The sequence below is a fragment of the Trachurus trachurus genome (assembly GCF_905171665.1).
Source record: "Trachurus trachurus genome assembly, chromosome: 4".
NCBI classification, from domain to species: Eukaryota; Metazoa; Chordata; class Actinopteri; order Carangiformes; family Carangidae; genus Trachurus; species Trachurus trachurus.
The window spans coordinates 2,802,240-2,827,617 of NC_139898.1; the positions used below are offsets into that span (position 1 = coordinate 2,802,240).

General features: G+C 44.1%; 2 protein-coding genes across 2 annotated transcripts in view; one reads left to right on the forward strand and one right to left on the reverse strand.

Moving 5' to 3' along the window:
- scfd2 (sec1 family domain containing 2) overlaps positions 1 to 5,042 on the forward strand; it is a 128,027-nt gene extending 122,985 nt beyond the window's left edge. The window contains exon 9 of the mRNA XM_083970636.1: positions 4,701 to 5,042. Within this exon, the coding sequence (XP_083826762.1) occupies positions 4,701 to 4,793 (93 nt within the window). The 3' untranslated portion in view covers positions 4,794 to 5,042. The remainder of the gene's footprint in view (positions 1 to 4,700) is intronic.
- A 1,811-nt stretch (positions 5,043 to 6,853) lies between these two features.
- rasl11b (RAS-like, family 11, member B) lies at positions 6,854 to 8,978 on the reverse strand. Its single transcript, XM_083969843.1, has 4 exons — positions 8,705 to 8,978; positions 8,533 to 8,589; positions 8,356 to 8,432; positions 6,854 to 7,898 (listed from the first exon to the last, which is right to left on the reverse strand). Exons 1-4 carry the CDS (start codon positions 8,817 to 8,819, stop codon positions 7,392 to 7,394), a joined length of 756 nt encoding a protein of 251 aa, XP_083825969.1. The 5' UTR covers positions 8,820 to 8,978; the 3' UTR covers positions 6,854 to 7,391.
- Positions 8,979 to 25,378: the final 16,400 nt, after the last annotated feature.

Sequence of the window (25,378 nt, forward strand, 5' to 3'; positions counted from 1 at the left end):
ACTGCTATGACTATAGGGATTACGGCAATGGGCCAATTTGCCAAAATGTTGAACTATCCCTTTAAAGTAAAGCATGTTAATTATGTTTTGCTGTTGAAATACCTCAGTGGCTTAAAGCATTGACTTAGCCTTTATAGTTCAAGTCAAAAACAGTTTTACATCTTCCGGTTGGAAACACCTACCTGGACACAGAGGTTCGTAGATTATGCTTGAAACATGGTGCCTGTGATTGTGGCCAGATAATTCAATTTTGGACTCATCTGTCCAAAGAATGGACGTCCAGAAGGTTTGTCTAAGATGATCTCTGGCAATGGTTAAACAGGCAACTTTGTTCTTTCTTGAGAGCAGATGCTTCCTTCTACCAACTCTCCCATTAATACCATGTCTATTCATTTTTTGTTCGATTGTTGACGCATACATTTGTCCCAGATGCTGCCAGAGAGGTCTGCAGCTCTCTGGAGCTGATGTGTGTGTCGGTCTTTACCTGAGCTATTCTACCTCTGGTGCATCTTGGTGAAAGTTTTGATGGCAGGCCGTCTACCTCAGTGCAGAGTAGCGGTGATGCTGAGTGTCCTCTGTGTGTAAATGATTTGTCTTACAGATCTTACATAACCTTTCCTGAGGATGTCTCATTTGATTGGTCTGATAAATTGATCACTTGATCACCCACATGTGTTTGACCTGAGTCTATTACCTACTTGATTTTACCAATGTAGCTGGGCTTCACTTGCTTTTGCACATACTCTGATTCCATGTTTCACCTAGTCTGCTGGCTACTCACACAGTTTCCTCAAAACAAGGACATGGAATTGATGAACATGAACCTGACATTTCATATATAAAAACTGGTGATGATAGAATTAGAAAGTCATGGTAACGCAACAGAAATATCTTAACTACTCAAGGGGTTCACACACTTTCAAGCAGCACTGTAGGCTAAAAACTGTCAATCAGCATAAGACCAGCCTGAACAAAACCATCATTTTATCATTGTAATCTGCTCTTACAGACATGAAAGCAGTCACACAGCGCTGCAGGAGGAGTGAGCTGCAGTTTGCAGGGCAGCTGGCTGCTCGCTCTGTCCCCGTGTCTGTGTCTGTGCCAGCGTCTGTGTCTGTGTCTGCTCTGCGCATGTGATGACGTTGGGTCTGAGCACTAATCAGATTCAGCTGGCAGTGTAAAAGGAGTCAGTTGATTTTTAATTACATTTAAAAACGCTTAAATCGCTAAACAAGCTGATTGTAGTGTAAAAGGTGTAAGACTCGATTGTGTCTTATTAGTGTAGCTCCACTGATCAGGTCATAACACTGAAAGTATCTGTATTATTGTATGTTGTCTTTTTAACTGAATCATCCATTAGAATAATGATTAAAAACATATGAAGTTATATTGATCCAAGTTATAATTACGTTTTCCTGACTAATTATCTTAAATTCTGAATGGAGTATTATTCAATAAAGGACATTCTATTTCATTCTTAGCCCTGTGTGTTACAGTAAAGCTATAAACACCATTGTTCTCTCTGTGAGAGTCGGTGCTATGATGTAACTGAAGTACACTCAGCCTCCACTGTGCTGTAAATACTCTACACACCAGCACACAATGGACAAAAAAAGACCAAAATTGATGCAGCATCTGTTTTTATTCCACGCACCCTTTTCCCATGCCAACCCCCCTGCAAAGCAGAGCGCGGTGCTTCAGAGTTTCATTCAAATAAATAAAAGCACAGATATTCACAATCACAATCAGATTATTGCAGTCATAGGGTTATATCTGAGTGAATTATCAACGTCTGCATGCTATGATTGCGCAGCTTGTGTGGAGAGACAAGACGCTCCCGCTGACACAATAAAAAAGCATTTCTGTTCCTATAGAAAAGCTTTAAAAGCGTAAGCCACCAGAGCGATCGTTAGATACGCACTCAGCAAGAAAAATGAGAGTGAAGTCTATACAGAACTGAACTGACGCTGAATAAAACTGAATCACAGCTTTGGCCATGAAAAATCACAAAGTGCAGAGGGGGGGGGGGGGGGGGCACAGACCTGTCTGAAGCTGGCAGAGTGAAGGAGCAGACACTGACCTACTTACACAGGTCGCTCCGTTCAGGTGTAAAGACGGCGAGAGTGACATCTGATCTTTGCACGTATTATTTGCGCACAGATGTTGAGTCTGCTCGTCTGTGTGGATGAAGTGCTAATTACACACACGGTCCACGGAGGCCTGGAACACATGCAGATGAATGCGTTTCTGTGGGGTGAGAAGAGCGCAGAGGGAGGGAGGGAGAGGGAGGGGGGCTGATGTGGGTTTGTCTTAATAAAAGGCTGCGGGGAGGAGGCCAGAGGCAATGAAAGGCCAGCAAGGATCAAAGCCTTCCATGTGTAATCAGGAAAACTGAATAAAGACCAGCTTATATAATCACCTGCTGGCCCACACACACACAAACACACACACACACACACACACTGACCTCAGAGACACCCCCTAACCTGAGCTACTCATACATGCAGGATAAACTGAGGACGAGCCTGTGTGCGGAGGAGATGCACAGGAAGTTCCACTGAAAACACACTGCGGAGCTGCACTTGGACCAAATTCCTCTGAAACAGAGTGGCTGTGCCACTACAAACAGGCCGGCTGCCAGGCCGAGGTGCCGACCCAGAGTTAAAGCAACACGGCTGCAGGAAAACACAGTTCCTCTCTTATACAACATAAGAGGGCTGTAGTTCTTAGTCTGACTAGAGAGCGTATCTCAGCCAACACTGTACAGTCCTCTGCATCTGTCACTTATGCACACATACATGATGTATTTTTTTTTTTTAATCTGTGTCTGAGTCCAGACCTACATCCAGATAAGGTCGAATCAGTTTACACATGATGGACTGTATGTAAGCTGTGTCGCAGTTTCACTCAAAGAAAACGTTCAAAACAACTTTTAAACATTCGCAAATCCAGAGTGGTTTACTTGCTCCTTTAGATTAAAAATAATCTATGTGACACTGCAGCTAAACTCTTTTGTGTATCGGCCGCTCCCTCCTGCAGACTTCACAGGTGACTGTAAAGAGTCAGTGGGCTTGCTGTTTGCTATTCTGCTCAGCTTGAATTCCCTGAGGTTACAATGAATTGTTAAGGCCTTTTCAGACACACACCTCTCACAGAATACATAGTCTCATGGCTGAATAAACACTCAGGTCACTTTCACTTAGTTTCATAGTTTTTTATGTATTCTGTATATCCAGGACACATTGAAAAACAACATAACATAAAACATTAAGTTGATTCAGTACCAGTGAGCCTGGTAACTTTAAAGGGATAGTTCAACATTTTGGCAAATTGGCCCATTGCCATAATCCCTATAGTCATAGCAGTAGGTTCGTTACCTTTAATTGTTAGTGCAAGCTATTTTTAGAACGGCGGAGTAGAGCCGTGAGCTGCTCAGAGCTACGCTACGGAAGCTATGGAATTTCTTGGTTTCCTTCATCAAACTCATCAAATACACAATCCAACAACTCCAAAACACTCTGGTGGATAAGTTGTGACCTGCACATTCACCACGCTATGAGATAATAACCATTTAAAGAGGCAAAGTGTGACTTTGTTATTTGGGCTCTTCTGCTGATTTATGAGCCCACCTTAATGTAAACTACGTCTGACGTCACTTATTCCCAGACTGAGACAGAGGACAAATACAGTCTGTATGGACAATGGCACCTTTTTTCTTTCAGCTTTTATTATTTTTTATATGTTCTGAAAGTATTAACGAAACTATCAGTCAAAACCAACTACATATCTGACCGCCTGTGCTCACCTCCCGATTTCATAACAGCAACGGCACCTGACATAATCACTTAGCACATATGAAAGCCAAGACCAAGACTAAGCTGTGATTTCAGTGGGATTTACTTACAAACACTCAGAGAGAACCAACCAACCAACAAAACAACTGCAAGTGGTAGATTGATCCCTGAATTATCCATGATGTAAAAAGTAGATTATTTTCCTGTCAGATCAGGTGACTTGTTTTCCCTCCTGTGAACTGAATTTACCTATAATTAGAAGTACTTACTCTTGTCATGTTATGCTTGTGCACTGTGAGACTGTATAGTATAGGTAGCAAAATGATATAATAAATGATGTAGTTTGATGCAGGGCAGTTTAATTTTGAAGCTTTAACAGGAGAATATTATTGACCCCGGCATGATTTCAGAAAAACTGAAATCATGTTTTCACATTTTCACACTGACAGCACTTTGTCTTCTCCACCAGTGACCAAACATGACAAATGTTGTGGTTCATTGCATTACAGCCTTGCCGTGTGTGTTTAACCCCATAATGAATATTTATGCCTATGTGTGATCGAGCCAAAAGCACCATTTTAACAGACGGTTTGAGGCCTGTAATGTTATACAAAGGGATTAGTGGCAACAACAACATCTGTCCGATTCTTATCACATGATCTTGTCCTAGAAATCCCCATTTGGGTTTGACAATCATCAACTGAATGAACAGCGAAACAATCAAAATGTGAAACTGAACCTCCTTCACAAGTAATAGAGAATAAATAAGCTCCCACACTGTTTGTTGATCACCAATTTGTGCGTTACTCACCCCAACACTGGTGTGTGTGTGCTTGGTGCGTCAGGCGTCAGGTTCCACACTGTGACCTACTTTAACCTTGATGGGTGTGTTGTGCTCTGCTCCAGGTGCTGGTTCTGTCCACCAGGCTGCTGAGGCCCACAGACATCCCAGAGCTGCTCTTCAGCACCCAGAGACTGGCGCCTGACATCGGTGTGTAAAAGGTCATCACGTGGAAACACACGCGCACACACACACACACACGTGGATGGACTCATGGACCACAAGCAAAAAAGCTGTAAATGGAAATGATCAGAAAACATTCCTCTTGTGTGTGTCAGATGTTTGATTCTGTTTAAAACCAAAGTGATTATATAAATGTTGGAAATGTTTCTTTAAAGGGATAGTTCAACATTTTTGGCAAATTGGCCCATTGTCATAATCCCTATAGTTTTAGGAGTAGGTTTGTTACCTTTAATTGTCGGTGCAAGCTATTTTTAGAACGGCAGAGCAGAGCCGCGAGCTGCTCAGAGCTACGCTAAGGAGGCTGATGGGATTTCTTGGTTTCCCTCATCAAACTCATTAAATACAAAATCCAACAACTCCACAACGCTCTGGTGGACAAGTTGTGACCTGCACATTCACCACACTATGAGATAATAACAGGACATTATGAGACTGAGTTGTTTTAGAGATAAATTCATGCAAAACCGCTGATGCGCGTTTCCGTCAGGGACAGTTTTTCGGCAAGCAGTCTCTGTATTTACCTCGAAAACAACTCTGGCTCGTAACGTTCCGTTATTATCTCATAGCGTGGTGAATGTGCAGGTCACAACTTGTCCATGAGAGCGTTTTGGAGTTGTTGGATTGTGTATTTCATGAGTTTGATGAGTTTGATGAGGGGAAACCAAGAAATCCCATTAGCCTCCGTAGCGTAGCCCTGAGCAGCTCACGGCTCTGCTCCACCGTTCTAAAAACAGCTTCCACCGACAAATAAAGGTAATGAACCTACTCCTAAAACTATAGGGATTATGGCAATGTGTTTGTGAAAATGTTGAAATATCCCTTTATTGTATCTCTTTAATGGAAATGGAGATTTCACAGGAAAGTGTGTGACAGGCACAAAGGTGTAAATTCACAGCAGTACATTTCAGGTACTGGCTCCATCAAATGTTGATATCAACAATAAAATCTGTCACGTAATGTCTGTGTGTTTGTTTGTTTGTTTGTTTGCACACAGTACGTCAGGTGCAGCTGTTTTCTAATTGGCCCGTGGCTCTGTTAAAGACAGGCCTCATGTGTGAACTCATTACAAGTGAAGGTGTGAACGGAGGAAGGCCTCCTGCTGTGACAGAGAGAATACACACTCTCCATTATCATCCATTCTCACCTCAACGCATCACACGGTGGCTAAGAGAGCACAAATAATTAACAAGCCGTTTCACACAGTCTGCTGTAAGCTTGATAATGTGCTCGCACGTAGCTCTCGTCGAAGCCCCCCCCACCCCACCTCCCTCACCCTCCATCCTCTGCATGAATGGCCTTGGCTGGAGCTCAGATATTTCACCCACCCACGCACCTGCGCTGATTCTGAACAAGAGTCTCCCACATTCTGGTGAAGGCATTGAGAGACAGGGAGCGTAGTCATCCAGCAGTGCACTTGGCCCCGGCCGGAGAGATAGGAACATGATACTCAGGGTTGGCTAATTAGATTCTGAATGGTAAATAAACAGATCTCTAACACACACACGATCGGGTTTTATTGGAAAAGTGCTTAATATGATTCTGTCCTTATCTTATGGGAGCCTGCAATCCTCAGGAGTCTCTGATAAAACAAGGTCATCTGAGAAAACTAACATGAACTTGGCTCAGGCCATTTCAGCAGCTTTTTTTTTTTTTAATATCAATCTGAAGCTGTGAGATGGAGCCAGGCTTCTGTCTTCTGCTGTCAAATTGTTGGTTTAATGATGGGTTGGACTGTCATTTTTGTACATCTTCTCCCTCAGGTGTCGTATTAGTCATTGTCTGGACTTGATAGTGACACGTTTCGACTTGCACTACCTGCAGTTGGCAGTAACTGTGTGTGAGATGTACAGACCATGTTGTACAAAAGTGATGGAGACACAGAAAAGTCAAATTCATCATTTTATTGTGAATTCATAACAAATAAATAACAGGCTCTTTGAACTGGTCCTTTTTTCCTCATAAAGTGCATCAGTGATAGAAGTAAGCTCCACATGCTACATGCTCTGCTGCCCCGCTAACCCCACCTCACTTTTTTTTTTTAGATACGGCAAAAAAAAAAAAAAAAACATTACTGCAGATACTGAAATACAACAGACTGGAAAGACACACACTGCTGCACAGAGCCCCGACTCAAATGGCTGGTATAATAATAACATCAGTTTTTAGCTGCGGCTGTCAGAATGAGCTGCCACAATGGGCAGCACAGCTAAAAATAAACAGTAGAGTCCTTCAGAGCTGCTGTTGCCAGGAGAGATTTACAGTTTTGATTTCATGTGCAGTCTGGGCTCCAGTCGGCCTCACACAGCTGCTTCTGTCCAAGTCCTCCCGTCGTCTGAGCCTGGACAGACTTACTACCAAACCTCCTCCCTTAGAGGTCACGACCCCTGTGAGCGATTCACCTGTAGAGAATCTACCACTGTTCATCTCACAGCCGCCCGCTCCAGCCAGACCGCCGGGCCAGGACGTTACAGAGGAGAAGCACCAAACTTCTGTCCTCTTTTCTCTTCCAACTTTCAAAAGCTAAACTTTCTTTTCTGTGGCCACTCCCGGACCACGTTTCAACTTCTGCTTCCTCACACCGAGGTGACAGTCCTGACTTTGGCAGACAGCGCCTGCTTGAAACGCCTCTTCAGATCTTGCATGTTGGGAGACTTGGGCCTGGGGATGAGGGGCGAGCGCCTCTTCTCCGTGGCGGCGCCGGCCGAGCCGTTGGGGGGGTTGTTGGCGGTGGCGGGCGGCGGCTGCTGCTTGGCCAGCTGGCAGCACAGCCTGTGGAAGGCCCCGTGCACCTGGCTGTAGTCTTCGCTGGCCGACACCTCGTAGAAAGAGCAGCCCAGGGTCCCGGCCGTCAGAGGGCCCTGCTGGGAGTCCACCCGCCTCAGGTGCAGCAGGTCCGCCTTGTTGGCCAGCAGGATCACCGGGGGCGTGTTGGCGCCGCCGGCACGGGCCACCAGCTGGTGCAGCTGCTGGATCAGGTCGAAGCTGCGGCGGTCCGTCACAGAGTACACCAGCACCACGGCGTCGGCCCACTGGATGGAGCAGGACACGTGGTCGGGTAGACTGATGCCGTTATCTGTCATCTGGGCAGCAGAGACAAAGAGAGGCTGATTAAAACACAATGCTTACTCAAGATGAACACATTGAGTGTTTGTCTGAACTCAGAGCAGGTTAAATGTTCCCAGACTTCATGCATCTGATCTTTTGTAACGACTGGAATGCTGACTGAGGCAGACAAGAGCTATAGGGTTACTCCTCCACAACAGAGAGGTGCGGGTGACTGAGGAGTCTGGATCAGAGTATCATTTACCCTGGCCTCAGACATCCATTAGCCTAAATGGAGGCTTAGACAGCCAGACACTCATTTTCAGTGTTGGACTGATGCCCATCCAAAAGAGGCTTGGATGGCTCTACTGTCCGACTGTGAATTACATTATATTATCTTTCTATTGGATCATCCACAACACTCTGCACAGGGCAAATTCATTCTAACTGACTGAGCAGGGAGAGGAGAGGAGAGGAGAGGAGAGGGGGGCTCACCTCTACACCGGGGGTGTCCTGGACCTGGATGGTCACTTGCTCTCCGTCCACCTGGACTTCTCTGGAGTACAGATTACCTGCACACACACACAAGGAGGAAAACAACCGTTAGTACACACCGACACTTCCACCGTGTCCCACAGTCACGTCAGTCCGTGTCTTGGTTCACTAACTCACCTGCATTTCTCTCGTAGTCTCCGATGAAGCGCCTCGTCAGGAATCTCACCACGAGCGCTATAATAAAGCAAAAAAAAAGGCAACACGTTAGATTATTTAACACAGTATGAGGATGTAAATCACTTTACTTTGAGCTTTAACTACAGCAGGAGGCTTCTAACAGTCCTCTTACCTGTTTTGCCCACTCCGCTGCCTCCTATCACGGCTATCTTGATGACCCGGTGGGGGACCGTGCAGTCCGGGGCTGGGTACTCCGCGATGGTCGACATGTTCTGGATCAGACGCATTTTCGAGTCAATTCCGTCCAATAAAACTCAAAGTGAAGTCAAAACTGATATTTTCCTAATGTTCAAAGCTGTTGAACGGCTCCTGGGGGTCGAACTTGTGTCGGTAATCCTTCTGTTCCTCCTGAGTCTCCGTGAAACAGACTGTGGATGAGCTGCAGCTGACTGAGTGCTGAGACCAGAGCGGCGCACGCGGCTTTTATAGCGCTGGAGCGGCGGTCGCATCTGATTGGACACCGAAGACTTCAGCCCCGCCCGCTGAAAACTCCTCCGCGTGCAACCCCGCCTACACGTGCATGCGCCAGTTCTACACAGGTCCTGTAACAGGTGGGAGCTCCGGGTGGGCAGCGGCTCATGTAGCAGCACAGAGAGAGAGAAAGGGAAGGGGCTTCTGCATTTACACAGTCACGTCACATTACTGAGCTGCTGTCAGACACAGTGAGCAGGTAAAAACAACAACTATCACTCTGTGCTGATGTAACAACAAACTTTATGAATAGGCTACTATAAACATCCTTACTGTAATATTCAACCCATTACTTCCTTCCTTTTTACCTTGCCGTATTCTTCGGTGCGGTGTGTAGGGGTGCGACAAATAATAGTTTAAAAGATGCATCCAGATTCTTAATGGGACGATTCTGAATCCATGTTAGGTCACATAATCGATTTTTAAATTAAAATAATTAAAATAAAGTTTGATGATATTCACATACAGAGACAATGATTTATTTTATTTTAAAGCACAACAATGCCCCAGTTCCCCCTAAATACAGTCACTCTGCACAACAACAACTTGCACAATAACTTATTTAGTAGTAGCCTATTTTATATCTTTATTCTATTCTATTTTTTATTCTTATTCTATTTTTTATAGTATATGCGTATTTATAGTATATGCCTATTTTTTGCATATAGCCTAGTAGCCTATATGCGTATCTTTTGCACTAGAATATTTTAATTCATTCTATTTTATTTTATTTTATTTAAATTCTTAATTCTCTTTTTATCCCTCCCTTTATACTATTTTTGGTACCTTTATGTTTGCACCTGACACCAAGACAAGTTCCTCGTGCTGTAAACTGACCTTTACTGCTCTTGGCAATAAAACAGTTCTGATTCTGATTCTGATTCTGAAGATTTACTTTTTGTTTTTGAGAAAGTGCACCTTAGACCTTTTCTTTTTCTTTGTGTGTTCAGACACCAAGGAAGCTGCTGTATTAAATAAATGCATTTAAGTGATTTTTTATTTTATGTAAATAAAAAGTTATCATATTCTGGCTATTTATGTGAAATGAGGAAAAAGCCATGTGTGGCAATGTAGAAAACTTGAAGATGTGATGCATCAAAATGCGGATAATCAAACTGAATCATGAGGCCAGTGAAGACACACACCACCAGTGTGTGTGTGTGTGTGTGTGTGTGTGTGTGTGTGTGTGTGTGTGTGTTATCACCTGGGATGTGGATGGATCCTGTTCTGTTGTGTTGCAGCTGCTGACGTGTCCAGACATGCCCCTGCACTTGTGAATCTTCCACACAGGGGGTGATGCTGCACAAACACACACACACATGTTTGCACTGTGGAGACCCAGCATTGGCATAATTTATGCCCTAATCTTAAAACCAAGTGTTCACTCATTTAAACTATATTGCTCTCCACTTAGTGAACGACAGGCTCGACAGTCACAGGCACCACCCTGCAGCATCCAGGAGAAAACACACCAGATTCCATACTGAGCAGTAAAAGACTGCAGCATGAGAAAACATTTATTTACCTTTCACGTGTGGAATGGGTTCAGCAGCTGCTCTCTGCTGTGATTTAACCTCTATCGTCTCTTTGTCCCACTTTCTTTTGCCTTCCTCACTCACACACACACACACACACACACACACACACCCTCCCTCTCCTGTCTCCCTCTCTCCGTCTTTCATTTGTGCTCATGTGCTCTGAGGTATTTTGGCAACCAGCTCTTCTGTGATTATGGTCTGGTATGTATTTTTGATAAGAGCACTGATGACAGGCGGTTGCGCTGAAATATGAAATTAGTGCCCAGAGATTCACGAGCAGACATGGTTGCTAGGTGTGTACTCAGGCACACACACACACACACTCAGCTGCTGTATCTAACCACATCAGAGCTGATGTGGTGAAGTGCAGTGTTTTGCTACAGCCTGCTTTCTTGCTAATAGTGAGTAAATAGTGAACATATTTGCAATCGGTGGCATGTTAATCGTATTTTTCTGTGGTTACGTTTCTTTTTACAAATGATGGTGTCACTGTGTTTTGTAACAGGAGCCCACGCTGCAGCATTTAACACAGAGAGATAAAAGGCACCGCAGCCATTCCCTCCTCTGGCAACAAGGCGAGAAGCCTAAAGATGACAGACAAAGGCAGGATGCTTGTGGAGGTGTTTGCTGCCTGTTATCCTGATGAAGGCTCAGTGACCACTGCGACAGTGACTCACATGAGAAGTTGAGTAGATTGTATAAGGCTGACTTTTAGATGGACAGATTGAGGGCAGCATCACTTGATTTCTACCTGATTGCACGCTGCGGCGAGGTAACTCCATTAAACGTCACTCCGCTTGTCTGATTAGTGGGTCAGATTAGTGGGTCAGTGTTGCCTTTACTTTCCCCCCCGAGGAAGAGCTGAAGGTAAATTAAAATGCCTTTGACAATTATAGCGACAACAGAGCAGGACAAGGATCAGTGTCACTCACACAGAGGTGACAATAGGTGGACACTAGAGAAAGAGGGTGAAATAGGGGGTAATCCTTCAGCTGGGGTGTGGGCAATTGTCAGGGAGAATTCATTCGGGGTATTCACTGCAAACAGAGGAATGTGGAGGTAATTGGGGGCCGGTGGGAGGGATGAGGGGCAGGTGGAGGGTGTTCAGAGAAGGATGTCCTTGTTGACACAGAAGCGAGGGCTGATTTCCCGAGGTGGCCGCACCTTTTACAGTGGAGCTGAGAATGAGGCACACGGCCGTCACGTGCCCTCAGGCCCGAGCCCACAAAGGACGAGTCATTTGGGATATCAGAGAAAACTGGGGCAGTTTAGAGGCCTCCCCTGGGGGGCAAAGCCTCATAAGCTGCGGTCATATGTTTATCAGTATCATGATAGATGTTTATCATCCTCATTGCCTTTAATCATTGTTTGTAAAGGTGTTTATTAGGAGGCAATTATTCCAAACTGGAGTCTGTTCTTACATCTTTACAGGTGGAGGTTTTAAACTCTGGAAGCTCCACATTGTTTTATGACAACGCAGTGCAGCGCCTTGGTGTCGTCCACTTTTTCTGCTCTATTGCAGCAGGACTTTAGCGCAGAAGCAGCTGCGAATGCACATCTATTCACACATCTTTTCATACATCTCTTCACTTATTTGTTTATGTCCACAAGTGCATTTGCATTTCCAGTGGCCAATTAGAATTATATTGGCCTGTTGGCACAAGCAGCTCTTGGGTCAACACAAAGGGAAGAGAGCTTGTGTTTTTTCTTATTGAAATGTAAAGCCTCTAACATGTTGGAGCATTTGCATACCTCTGAATGCAGGGCTCTGAATGACAATGGTCCCCCAACCACCACCACCACCACCACCACCACCACACCTCCTCCTCTGACTCAAGGAATGCCACTGCCAGCTCTGAACTTTTTTACACGCCGGAGCTAAAAACACGGTGGAAAATATTCAAATCTTGACTCTCCATCTCTCATTCATGCTCCTCGTTCTCCTGTTTACATTCCAGCGCTGATCCTTGGCGTAACATTGGATAATGGCTTTCCATTCTCATTTTAGAGCACATGTCTGTCCCCAAATCGTTGTTATGTGTGCCAACATGTGGGTCTGCTGCGCGCACGAAGGAGAGTGAGGTGCTGCAGTAATAACAGACGATAGCATGTTTTCCTCTGGCGTGCATGTGACTGTAGACATGTGTGTTTAAGGTAAGACCTTAAACTCAGGGATTATCCTGTTTTCACTGAGTAAGAAGTTGTTGTTTTTTGTTGTTGTCGGGTTTTTTCGGCTCACGTGCAAAACACATGAGTGAGGAAATAAAAATTAGACCTGAGCAAAGCCGTTGTAGTTGTTTTTAATAAATCCTACATGGAAGATCAGATGAAATAGAAGCCATCTTGTATTGTTTTTGACACGAGGAAACTAGGCAGCACATCCATTAGACACTGGAGAAAACAGCACTGAGCTTGAGGACAGAGAAATGAAGGTTTTCAATTTGTATTAAAATATCAAGATCAGATTATTGTTTAAATTTAAAAGGAGGCAGACAAATTACCAGATATTTTTGGAGTCCCTTTCAGTTTTAGCTATTTCATGCATCCATGGCAACAAATGCATACGCATTTTATTCATGAAGCAATTTCTAAAAGGGAAAAAAAACTGGCAGTCAGGTTGCTATGAGGTAAAATCAGAGACAGATGAGGACACTCTGGACGGATCATGTTGGGACATGGGGTTCAGTTCAGTGGTTGAGATTTATGGATTTAGGCCATTGTCGGTAATTCACACTCTCCCCAGGGCCCTGTCTGTGTGTCTAGCCTGTTTTACTGCCCGGCCTGAGCGGAGCTGGAGGCAGAGAGGGGCTCAGAGCCTCTGTACTGCCTCTAACGCAGACGGACGGCTTTCCTCCTGGAGGGGCTGATTCTGAGCACAGCTTCTAATTTGTTATTATGGCTACTTAGTGGACAAAATGAAACCGCTGTCCAGTCCTTCTTCACATTGTGGCAATTACAGAAACAGTATGAGAAAGTGAATGCCTGGCAGTACTGCATGTACTGTGTTGTGATGTGTGAAGTGGAGGGAGAAGGACGAGGGGGAAATGGAACGTGTGATTCAGATGTGGCTCCGGCTCTAACTCTGATGCGGCTGTCATCGCAGCTCTTGTCTGGCTTCTTCGCAGTCCTCGGCGGGACACCGTGACCCACTCAGCTCGTCAGCTCGCGCCTAACGACAGCTCGGTGATGAACGGGAGCGGAAAAGATGCTGCCGCTGTGCACAAACTGCACATGCAAGCCTGATTCAGACGGAGGTGTAAGATATTTGGAAGAACACTGTGCACCCACTGACGATGAGCTTCCAAGTGTTTATTGTGCATCTGTCCAGTCACACAGACCACTGTCAAGACATATATCATCATCATTATCACCCAGCAGTCATTATCCTATATTGATTACCTTAATCCTCTTGTCCTGTTCACAGGTTTACCCACACGTCTGTCATCCCTGACACCGCCTCTCTGTCAGTCTGGCATCGAAGTTTTGTGCACAAACTGACAAACAGGCTCAGTCCTGTCACTACCTCTCACAGGAAGAATACTCCTGAATGCAGGTGGATTAGACACCTGTGAACACATGCAGCCCTGATGGAGTGAATGTGTTCCACTGAAACAACAGAAAACACTGAAAAACATTAGGATGTGTGTGTGTCTGTGTGTGGGGTCGTGTGAGGACTTTCCATCAACATAGCCGGGCCGCTGAGAGAAGACACACAAACAACAACACAGAGGGAGGTTCAAGGACAGCACATCCCGCTGAACTGAGCAACAGTTTCATCAGTGCATAGACCTGTTGTGAAATGTTAAAGGAGCTGTTTTTGCTCCTGCTGCATATCCAACGTTAACACTGACAGCTGTTTACACACCAGTCTTGATGAGAGCAGCAGCAGCAGCAGCAGTGTTTACAAGGGGGATTCCACCAAAAGAGTGCCATTTCTGTCCCCAGCATATTAAATGTATAAAAACATGTAATAATATAATATAAATTGCATTTAATTAATAAACAAAGCACCATACACATGAATCACTGTAGAAATTAAAGATATATAATTTTTAATTACTATAAAAAGGCTTTCAAAGCACTGAAACATAGCCTTTGTTGCATGTCCCCAGAGCCAAACGCTATAGTTTACCACAATGCATTATGAATAAAATCCTTCTAAAATCTCATTTTTTTTGCATATTAGTGTGACTTTATATTATATCTACACTTATATAACATTTTTTTAATTAAAACTTAATTATATTTTGGTTAAAATTCACATTTTAGTCCCGTCCCCAGGTTTTCACTCAGTGCTGTTACCCGAACACATTCTACACTCTAAACGTTTTGGAACATTCCACCAGTGACATGTTCTGCTGGAAGTGACATCATTTGGGTCTTTTGAAAGTCATGGGAAGACCAAAATTAAATTCTGTAATTTATTTTTCCTGAAATTGAATGATATTGTAGCTATGTCAGGGTCCGTCACTCTTAAAACTCATTCCTGTTACCTAAATTATCTCTAGACAGTGTTTGTTGATATCAAAAGTAAAATATTCAGTTAAATCCTAAGAATGTGCTCTGTGTGCTCAAGCTATTAATATAGATGCTATTTGGCTAGATTTCACACAATTGCTGATTTTATGCTAAAAACTCATTGCTGTTACCCTCATTGCTGTTACTTTTTCTTCAAAAAAGCAATGATAAAAGCAGCAATAAATTAAATAAAGTAGCCTGAGATTGACCAGTACTCATTTTGAATGAGTAAATGTGTATATTAAAAAATTCTATACTGAAATGGAATAAAAAATGAAGTTTAATTTTTAAGAGTTACAATGAGCAAATGGCACTCTTTAAGAGGTGATGACGTGTCCTCTGAAACAAAGTGACCAGATAGGTCACTCCGACTGGGGGTCATGTTCCCCGGGTCCTATGCTCCCCACTGTGTATGTGACCGGGGAACATACTGTATGTTCCCCCCTGTTGCCGGTCGATGGACTCTCTCTATCTATCTAGCCTCTACCTGGTCTTTTTTACTAAACTTAAAGGGACAACGAGGAATTTCTCCATCGGCAGGACGAAAAATTCTGCAATAATAAAAAAGTCTCATATTAATGTGGATGAATCTACGTTACCCACACTTGTTAATGGGCCCATTTTCCATAAATATATCGTTTTGTCTCTATCGTTATTTTGTTATTATTAGTGGTGGCGGAGATGCTGGGCGAGCCGACCAGCGTTTCTTTACTTTCAGTTTCGCGGACGCTGCCCGGCGAGTCATGAGAATAACGCCGCTGAATCGCCGTTTATGGTCGGCACAACGACGGTATGTGAACCTCTTTGAACCTCTGACTTTAATTCTTGATGAATGAAAACATGAGTCTGTCTTGCGCCGGTAAAATAATTTCACGGTGCGCGGAGGCTCATAAATGTAGTGTGAAAACACTTCGCTTTTCCAAAACTCCTCGTTGTCCCTTTAACCAATTCCTTTCTTCTTTGCCTAAACCCAACCAATGGAACAATTCCACTTCTGACTCAAAGTCACAATTCAACTTCTCACTCAGAAATAGGCAAAAATCTGCAAAGTCACAACCATAGACTGTAAAAAGAATGGACGTAGCACCCGTGACATCACCCATTGAGTCTGTTTTGTGGTCCTACTACGGGAATTTGAACTGCGCCATCTTGGATTTTAGTGGGAGTCTACTTTCCGTATTTGGAGAGGTGTGGCGGTTTGCCGGCCGAGAACCCGCCCACTGAACTCGAAGCAACCAATTAACGGCCGGTAACTGTCTGCAAACCTGTCACTCAACGTAACCACCCCCCATTTATGAAGCCTACACAACACTAAAATGGTTGTGGTACAAAAAAATGAGGGGATGCGAGGGGGTGGCTGGGCGGGTGCAGAGCAGCACAGTCTCCGCCCACCCTCCAGAGGTGCATTGCTAATGAGCTGCTGGTGCTGTGCAGAAGGAGAGCCCTGGGAAATGGCACAGGTTTTGTGATTTTGGCTAAAAATTATCACAATTTAAAGACCACAGAGAATGTTTTTAAATAACCAAAAAGGGATGGGGACTTTAAGCTGTGAAGTCGGCTATTTTAACATGGCAGTCAATGGAGAGTTGCTCACTTCCGGTACCAGCCCCCAGAGGCCGTTGGGGAACTGCAGTTTTTTGAACGCGGAAGTGGTCTTCACTTGTAGAACCCACAACCCCAGGTCTTTTTGGGGAAAAACTGAGAACATAAGACGAACATAGGTTCGTGCAGCTAGTTGGTTAGCATGCTCGCTTCAGTAGCAGAAGCTGTTTGTAAACAGTTATTGATGCTAATGTGGGCTATGCAGCAGGCTACATTTGCAAATGGCTATTTTAGTATATTTTCATTTGTCCTGTCAGACAAACAGTGTTATTTTGACATAAAGCCTGAGGTGCTTCTTCAGGAGGCTCACAGCTTATTATGACTCGGCACCTCATTTATAAAAGCAAGTGTTGTCACCATGCAATTCAAACTTCATCACTGATGCTGTCTTGTGATTAGCCTGAAGCTCAGAGCCATGTTTTTATTTTATTTTGTTGCCTATAAAATGTACTTCATATACATTATGGTGAGTTATGCTTCCTCACTGCCACACCTGTCCCCTCCAGTCTGTGCACATGAGGACAGTCAGGCTACAGAACACTGCTGCAAAGAGCTCATCCAGCATGTTTCCTACTGACAATACACACTCACACTGAATGAGTGCTGAGCATTCATTCATGTGCACATGAACTCCCACGCAGACGACATCATCATGCCATGGCGTATGGGATCATCTCTGCTGGCAAACATCACACAAAGAATTAAAACACAGCTGCATGAGTGTGAGCGTGTTCCTGGTGCAGAGGCAGACAGAGACCAACCTCAGGGTCACCTCCTTTTACAGCGCGTGTCCTTGGTGAGGCTGCTTGACAGGAAGAGAGCGTGCAAGACAAAAGATGGTTCTGGGTGTTTTAATCAGTGTGTGTGTGTGTGTGTGTGTGTGTGTGTGTGTGTGTGTGTGTGTGTGTGTGTGTGTGTGTGTGTGTGTGTGTGTGTGTGTGTGTGTGTGTGTGTGTGTGTGTGTGTGTGTGTGTGTGTGTGTGAGAGAGAGAGTGAGTGGGAGAGCTGTCTCACAGCTGTGTACAGGAAATAGCTGGGATGAAAGAGGTAGCTGAAGACATGACACTTTGCCATGTTCCAGATTTCTCCTACACGTTTGAAGGGGTAGTTCAACATTTTGGCAAATTGGCCCATTGCCATAATCCCTATAGTTTTAGGAGTAGGTTTGTTACCTTTATTTGTCGGTGCAAGCTATTTTGTTGTGACCTGCACATTCACTACGCTAAAAAATAACAGAACGTTTAGAGACAGTGGAGGCAAATTCATGCAAAACCACTGATGCGTGTTCCTGTTGAGGGCAGTTTTTCGGCAAGAAGTCTCCGCATTTACAACTCCATCTCGTAACGTTGTGTTATTATCTCATAGCGTGGTGAATGTGCAGGTCACAACTTGTCCATGAGAGCGTTTTGGAGTTGTTGGATTGTGTATTTGATGAGTTTGATGAGGGAAACCAAGAAATCCCATTAGCCTCCGTAGCGTAGCTCTGAGCAGCTCACGGCTCTGCTCCGCCGTTCTAAAAATAGCTCACACCGACAATTAAAGGTAACGAACCTACTGCTATGACTATAGGGATTATGGCAATGGGCCAATTTGTCAAAAATGTTTAACTATCCCTTTAAGTTAACATGTGTTAAATCCCCAGTGGTTCAGTTTTGTTTCCCACTTGTTCTTTGCTGAACTGACTGCAGTCAACCATGAGGGTCCAAGTCCATGCAGCCCGCACCATAGACTTGGAAGCTGGTCAAGCACACAGTCCCCCACCCATCCCCAGCCCCGCTGGCTCTGCTTTCAGAGAAACATTAAGTGTCTGCTGCAGGGAAGAGTTGTAGTGCAGCAGGGCCATTAGGACGCCGCAGAGCGAGAAAAAGAAGAGACGAACCGTCCAAACTGCTCCAGGCAATAATGGGGATATGTGTCAATGTTCTTGAGGGGTACACACTGTACTCTACACCAAAAATGGCACCAAGGAGGATGGGGGAAAAAAGAAAAAAGACGTGCGTCAGACATCCTGAGGGAAGCATCATGTGCCACAAGTAACTCACTGACATACTGACTGTGCCACAATGAGGGTGACACTTCAAGCCCAGTCCCTGTAGTAGAAAACCAAAGAGTTGTTAGGGAGACATGTTTGTAACATTACTGACTCTGATCTTTCAAACAGAAAACTTAATGTGCTGTGGAGTTTGAAGGAGAGCATCTACGTTAATCCTGTCACTGGATTTGCCTCCTTTGTATGTGGCAGATATTTCTCCAGGGTGACGCAAAAGAGAAAATTCAAGGTGAACACTAAGAAGCGTATTAACTTGTGAGACATTTCAAATACCTTCACAGAATAGTTCTCGTGTACGTGCGTCAGCAAGGAGCTCAACGTCTTGTGGAAAAAAGACATTTCTGCCAACATATTCTGCATTCACAGATATATGTTGAGTCAGTCGGGGTAATGTTTATGTCCAGCAGACCACAGTGAGGGAATGGGTATGCAACGATGAATGTATGTGTTCAAGCACACCAAAATCACTAGCTCATTGTTTTAAACCTCATTAAAGGTCAAAACTTCAACAATAACCAATCAGGAGGGAATTCTGGGATTTGTTTTTTGAGCAGGGAGTAGCGCAGTGATGACAGTAACAGTATGTTCAGCCAGAAAGTGGTGAGAGCATCAAAGTGAGTGGAAGTCAGTCGGTTAATGTGAGCCAGCATCTGTTGGCAGCGAGCAGCAGTATGATGGTTGTTTGTGTCCGAAAAAGTTCAAGTCCAGGCAACTGTATGCAAATGAGCTGTGATTAAGTTCAGCTGCAACCAGTTTGTTCGCATCAAAGATTTGTTCCCAAGCAGGGGCGGTTCTAGACACTCTGGAGGCCCCAGGCAAGAGGTAACTTGGAGGGCCCCCAGCCCCAACCGGGACCACAAACATTAACTGTTAATGAATCCAAAAATCCCAAACTATTGATGATTCAATTCTGAATACTATGCCAATAAAACGTACCTTGGCTACATTGGTCCAAAGTGCAAAAACATCGAGGGTTTACAATAACGGCTCTTAAATCGTATGACGGTTACATTTTTTCGGACAATTTTTTTTTCGTACTGTTTTGCGTCCAAGTCATGTGACTCTCAAGTTTCCAGCCATAAGAACAAAAAAACAGCAAATATTTCTATCATTTTTAGTGGAAAAATCTATATTTTGAGGTAGTAAATATATATTTTATTTTCATAATAATTGCTCAGTGAATGTACATAATCATTCGCTTGCTTGTTGTTTTTTCAGATCCAGCCAGAATAATTAGAAACGGCAATGCTTTCTGCTGTTGCTAGGTGGTTACATTTTTATATAAGATACTGGGTTGACTATGCACAACATTCAATGTACACAGCCAGTGACAACATCGGGTTGTCACCGATATGGACCAATGTCAGCAGCCCTAGGCAACTGCCTGGGCTGCCTGCCCTGTTGCAACGCCTCTGTTCCCAAGCACCCATTGTGGTAGTTGTGGCAGCATCTTTTCTCCATAGTTTATGACGTTTCCCACATCATACCTTTTTTTTTCTTTCTCCCACATCATACCTAACCATTGCAAGAGATAGTGTAAAAGTGTGACGTGCATACGATTATTTTATGTTTGCATCAGAAATTATGTCTGCACAATGACACCTAAAAAAGATTTCTCATTACCACACACACTGGGCATACGCAAATGGGTGTAAACAGGAGGTCGATTGCAATTGGTTGGTTGCAGAAAATGCTATTAACACAGAGCAGGAAAGACAGCTGTAGCATGACAAATGAACTGAACAAAAACTGTTGGCAAAGACATCAAGGTCACCAACACTCATAATTCATCCGTGCTGCTTTCACCACTTGTAGCTGAGGCTGTTGAGACCCAATCAATGAATGAATGTAGGTGTCTGCATCATCGTTTCAGTTTATTCTCACTTCTCAGCTCCTGCAGTGTTCAGAGTACAATGCAACCCCCCTGGAGTTTTTCAAAAATCTAAAACTGGGTCAGTAGACTTTTCAAATAATCTCTGTTTAGTAGAGCATTAGTGGGGATGGCAGGCAGAGATGTAGTGAAAGGCTGTTTTTTTTCTTTCAATTTCACCTGGGTTTTTGTTCTTAGGGCATTGGGAATCAAATGCAAGAAAAGACACAAAAAGCATGCAGTGGGTGAAAATGGGACCCCCCTCTAAGCTTCAGAGGCTGGTGAACAGGGACCCAGTCACTACATGGACAGATACATTCTCAGGTTGGGCTGTGGACTTTTTTGTCAAAAGGCAAAAGATTGAAGAATGAAATGAAAGTTAATGAGTTATGTGAAATGAGAAATCAATTTAAATTTACAATTTACAAGCCAAAATTATTTTTCTCTGAATACATTAGTATACAACCAAACTTGTTTCAGGTTCCTTCACCCTGTTACATGAAAAGCTCCCGTTGAGGGCCACAGTACAATCACTACGCAGACCTTCACCCTCCTGAGCACCTGGCAGAGCGAATTAATGTGGTTCACGGGACTGGAAAGTGGGTCAAGCTCCATTGCTTTCTGCAGCCATCTCACTGAAGATATCCCGTTATACAAGCAGATCTATTGTTATTGGCCCTGATCAGGACAAGATGCCTCAGAGCCTTCAGGGGGGAAGGAGGGCAGCCCAGGAATCTGGAGCTCCTATAGATGAGGAAAATATGCGGGGATATGGTGTAGAAGCATGTGTCTAAGTGTGTCTGTCTGGTGTTTGTGCTGCGCTCTTTTCCAAACATCATGCAAATTTCAGATAAATGTCAAATTTAGGCCATTATCAGAGCCTCGGTTCTGAATGAGGAGCCACAGTCTATTCTCCTGATAAAGAGTCAGTGTGATTATGTCCTTGAATCAATTGTGTGAGAAGTTCATGAAAACTAGGCCAGTGCTTTAAATAGCCTGACAGCAGCTATTATGCACTGACACTCCGAGCTCCTATCACAAACCTGAGTGCAGAAATTAACCTTTTAGTGAACCTTATATAAACAGCATTTGCGACTATTTCCATTTAGATGCTATACATCAGCTGAAATGCATTATGAGTCACCACATGATAACGCTCACACTCAAACACACACAGAGATCTAGTTTCTAGGGCTGCCTATATTAGATGGTCACAGTGAACTCTTCTGCTCCCTGGATTGTGTTATGAGAACAGTGGAGTTATTGTGTCGCTGTTGCTGTTTCACCTACGTTTACACGGAAACGATCTGAACAGAAAACGCAAAAGTGGCATTGCGTTCTCACTTTTTATTTCGCATTTTAACAAGCGTTTTTAGGGTGGAAATCTGCATGCATACGGCGACACAAAAGTCTGTGGAATTCAATGTTGTATGCATGCCAGGTGCCTAGGTGGTAGCGTGCCACACAACACACAACACCACCAAGTCTGCACGCCTGTCTACAACCCAGAATTTTTTTTTTTTTTTTTTTTTTTTTTGGGAGAGGACAGTGTATATTAATTAACATTTCTGTAAAAGTGCCAGTGCTTTTACAGAAATGTTATTTTGCCCTTCTTCTTCTTCTTCTTGATTTCCGGCAGGCTGGATGCCGGCCATCGTAACGCTGCCCTCCGTGCCCTCCACAGGTCAGAGCAATTGGAGCAGACTTTTGCGACTTTTGGTGTTTTCAAGCCCCCAAAACACCGTCGCCGTCTAAACAAAAGGCACATCACATCCGATTAAATATTTTGCCATTTTCATCATTGTCATGTAAACAGGGCCTCAGTCCACAGAGAAATTTGCAGAGCCTTTTATCAGAAACTGAGCCAATCGGTCAGGCCTTCTGTAACATATGGCGCTTTTCCACTACACTTTCACAGCACGGAACGGCACGGCTCGGCAGGGTAAAGGTGCTTTTCCACTACAGCTGAGTTCTCTAGTACCTCCTCAGCGGGGGCGGGGGCGGCACGGGGGTTATCGCGGAGGCGATCGCGGGGCCGCAATGTCCGCCTCTCTTTTTTCGATCCGCTCGTCAGCTCCAAACTCACTCGTCTGCACCTCGATTACGGACCACAGCGTGATTTTACACACAGCAACATTTACCTCAGGTGAAGGAATAACAACAGTCCCGGTACAGATCAGCAGCCGCTGTTGCCGCTGTGTTTTTGAAATTTCCGGGTTTGATACCAGGTACTAGGGCTAGTGGAAAAGCAAACAACACGGGCCGTGCCGTGCCAGTGGAAAAGCGCCATTTGTGATGTCACAACAGGTAACCAAGCCCTGCCCACCAGGACCCGACCCACAATCTGAAATCTGCTCACTCACCTGCTTTTATTTGATCACTTATAAATCCATCAGTCAAGAGAGCCTCCTCCTCTGATTGGCTGACTGACCTGTTTTTACCAGGCTCCAGATCTGATCTTTAAAAACAACAACAATAGCCTCTGATGGATCAACATTTCAAATAAAACACAGGGTGAGCATGGGATCTTTAATTAATGAAGTCCACTCTGACGTCAAAGGCCCCGTTCCAATTGTTGATTAGACACACACACATAAAATCAATTTTGACTCAGGACAAGAAAACAAAGTGTGTCTTTCCCACCCGACCTGTTTTTTCTCAATTGACTGTAATCTAGATAGATAATCAATAATGAACAGAGGTAGCCTACTCATTTTTACATGTCAACTAGAAAATGACATGCATTCTTATTGAGTTTTTAATCCAAGAGATTTCCCTGACTTCCCTGTTTTGATGCCACGGAAAAGAGACAACCATCTTCCTAATGTGTCAATACAGAGGTGTGTCTGTTACACAGCCACTGGGCACTGACGGCCAGTACCCAGCATGCCTTGCTGTGTTTATTGAAGCTTGGGTGTCGTACATGTAAACCAGAGAACAGAGTCTGTTTGGAACAAAGTGTACTGTCAAAAGCCAATGAGCATGCCAAAGCTTTGTGTAATTAATAATTCACTCCCTCTCTTGTCTTAGCTGTTCCCTTTGTTCTGGCCAAGTCTTTATTATCTTGTTTTTGTCCCACCTCAGTTAATATAAGACAGGAAACGTTTATTTTATTAGGTGTTAGTGCTCGGGGAGTTTCATGATGAGCACAGACTGAGGAATGTGTCAATTGACCTAGATACAAATGATATCCAATATAGTAGATGAGGGGTTGTGCTGGGAGATGAATGTATGGATGTGCATTATGAGCAAAGAGAGAAAAAATACCCGCGCACCAATGAAACTGGGCGGAAAAGCCCACGACAATCATTAGGCTACTGACATTAGTGTTTGACTGAACAGATACAGAGACAAGGCACGTACATGACAGGTGTGATCAATCAGACATGGTGCTGTTAATTAGCTGAAAACAAACTCCCTCCGATAGGCCCACAATACATCTTGACCTCCATGTCATACAAATGTTTAATACAAATCACTGCAATTCTAAACAGGAAAAAGAGGAAAAGTGACTAAAGAGTTGTTCATGAGGTCTGCTGTTATACCGTATACCAGATTAAAGCAGAAGTAAGCGGAATGTTTGTGTTAATATAAGTCTTAAATAGTTCTATCTTCCGACAGCAATCACTTCTATAGAGTGTTTGGTCTGAAACACGGGTCTGTCAGTCACTCTGCTCTGCTGTAAGCCGAGGAGAAAACTTTCCTTGTATCCTACAACCTTTATCCAATGAGGAGAGAGAATGGCATAAAGGGGCGGTCCTCTCTGTGTGTGCAGCCAAGGGATGCGCGTCAATGTGGTGACGTAGGGACGAGGACCAATAGATCCATGACGAGGGCGGGGGCTGCTAACTCCATCGGCTGACAAGAAGTTATGGTGCGTTCAAGGCAACTCGTAACTCGTGTTTTTCCGACCTGTGAAGTCGTACCAGTTCGATCTGGTACGAGTTCACGGGTCGGAAGTTACGAGTGGCCGTTATAGTTATACTTTCACAGGCAACAGGTCGGAAAAACACGAGTTACGGGTTGCCTGGAACGCCACAAAGTCGTAAGTCGTGACTTGAAGCCGTAACTTACGGTTTCAAAAGCCTGCCTGGAACGCAGCATTAGCCCAAACGACCGGATCGCTTACTTCTGCTTTAACATCTCTCTCTCTCTCTCTCTCGATCTTTTCCTGCCTTCCAGAAGTTTTCGGCTAATTAACAGCACCAACCAGCTGGCTGATTGATCACACCTGGTCAGGTATGTGCCTTGTGTTTGGTGAAACTCTCATGTCAGTAGCACTGATAATAGTCATAGATTAAAACGGTTTTTAATTCACCTTTTTGCACATGTTTCACCAGCATGTCTTTATTAAAGAGACCGCTCTGCATTTATCTCAGCCTGTGATTTCTGTGGCCCATTTGTTTGCCCTGAGAGGTAACATTTTGTTCTTGAAACATGAAATGGGTTCTTGTGAAAACCTGTCAACCAATGCAGTCGACTACCAGAGGATGAAAAACTAAATTGAGTTGCAAGGAGAAGGACAAAATGTAATACTGGTTCCACATAGAGATAAAGAGCATGACAGAATTGACTATAGTACAACAGTACAACATATACTGCAGGCAACGGATCAGCTGTTTAAACCAAATCTGCACCAAATTGCAATAAGGTCTTCACTGCCCCCTCCCCAGTCCCTCCAGCCTGACGTAGATGGCCTCAGTACTGTGGGTGACCTGCTGACAAAATAAACAGACA